Here is a 1,116-nt window from a genome sequence, read left to right on the forward strand (position 1 = left end):
ATGTTTTAGGAGCAGAAGAAGAAAGAGGACTTACTGTGGGCTTTCTGCTGGCGCTGTCGGACAGGCTGCTGCTGCTGGGTTCCCATAGGGAGGAGCTGCTGACTCTGCTGCTGCTGCTGAAGGCCTCCTGGGTGGAACTCCGAGGCAGGTTGGAGCAGCCCGGTCTGGAGCCTGCGTCGTACGACCCCGCCGCCTCCTTAGTACGACTGCGGTAGCTCTGCAGGGCACTGGTGGAGGAGGACGGGGTGGAGGAGGAAGCATTGCTGAGGCTCAGAGAGGACAAGTCTCTGCTCAGGTCACTCTGGGAAACAGATTTTCTTCTGTTCAGTGAGATGCTAGAGGCTGCCGGTGAAGAAGCGAGGTAGCTGGACGGGGCTAAGGACGAAGTATAGCTGTAGCCTGAGTAGGCCGACCCCCCGCTCAGCCCTGGAGCTCCATAGCTCCTGGCGGGGGTTCGGCTGAGGCTCTCGCTCCGTCTGTAGCTGCTGCTGCTCCCGAGGATGTCGGTACGTGGGATGGTTCGGCCCCGGTCTCTGTCAGGCTCCGAGGAGGCACTGTAGTTACGGTCGCGGAAGGTGGAGCTGCTCAGGTAGCTGGATGTGTATCCTGAGGAGGACGAGGAGGTGGGAGACTTGTAGGAGGACAGTCGGTCCCGCTCGCCGTAGGAGCTAAGGCCCGGGGTCACGGAGGAGCCGTAGGAGCTGTAGTGGCTGGTGTAGGAGGAGCCTGCATAGCGTTTGGGGGTGGAGGAGATGCGGGACATGCTGCTGCTTTCCAGGCCACGGGGGGGGGAGTGCCTCTGGAAGACTGCATTGACTGGAGACACAGCAAAGAGACACAAACATCGTTCATCAGTTCAACAGAGCAGCAGGCATGCAGGCGTAGCCCTGCAGGAGCCCTACGGTTACCTTCAGAGGTCATCCAATCAGAGAGACGAGTCCAGCTGTGGCATTTAGGCAATTTGTTGATAAGTTTTCAGATTTTTTAACTGATTTAGAGTTAAATACCGAAAAAGGCCGTTACAGCGTGGGCCTTTAGCATTCCTAATAATTATAGCCTAAATGCAGGTTTTAAAGGAAAAGTTCAGTCAGCAGGAATAATCAATGGATCATTATT

At 56.4% G+C, this 1,116-nt stretch overlaps 1 protein-coding gene across 1 annotated transcript in view; it reads right to left on the reverse strand.

Moving 5' to 3' along the window:
• The window catches only part of LOC107094339 (ubiquitin carboxyl-terminal hydrolase 2-like), a 49,178-nt gene that overhangs the window by 30,658 nt on the left and 17,404 nt on the right, over positions 1 to 1,116 (reverse strand). Inside the window, exon 3 of the mRNA XM_015389894.1 lies at positions 35 to 816. Within this exon, the coding sequence (XP_015245380.1) occupies positions 35 to 763 (729 nt within the window). The 5' untranslated portion in view covers positions 764 to 816. The remainder of the gene's footprint in view (positions 1 to 34; positions 817 to 1,116) is intronic.

This window comes from Cyprinodon variegatus, unplaced genomic scaffold (genome assembly GCF_000732505.1).
Source record: "Cyprinodon variegatus isolate N-32 unplaced genomic scaffold, C_variegatus-1.0 Scaffold479, whole genome shotgun sequence".
Classification (NCBI taxonomy): domain Eukaryota; kingdom Metazoa; phylum Chordata; class Actinopteri; order Cyprinodontiformes; family Cyprinodontidae; genus Cyprinodon; species Cyprinodon variegatus.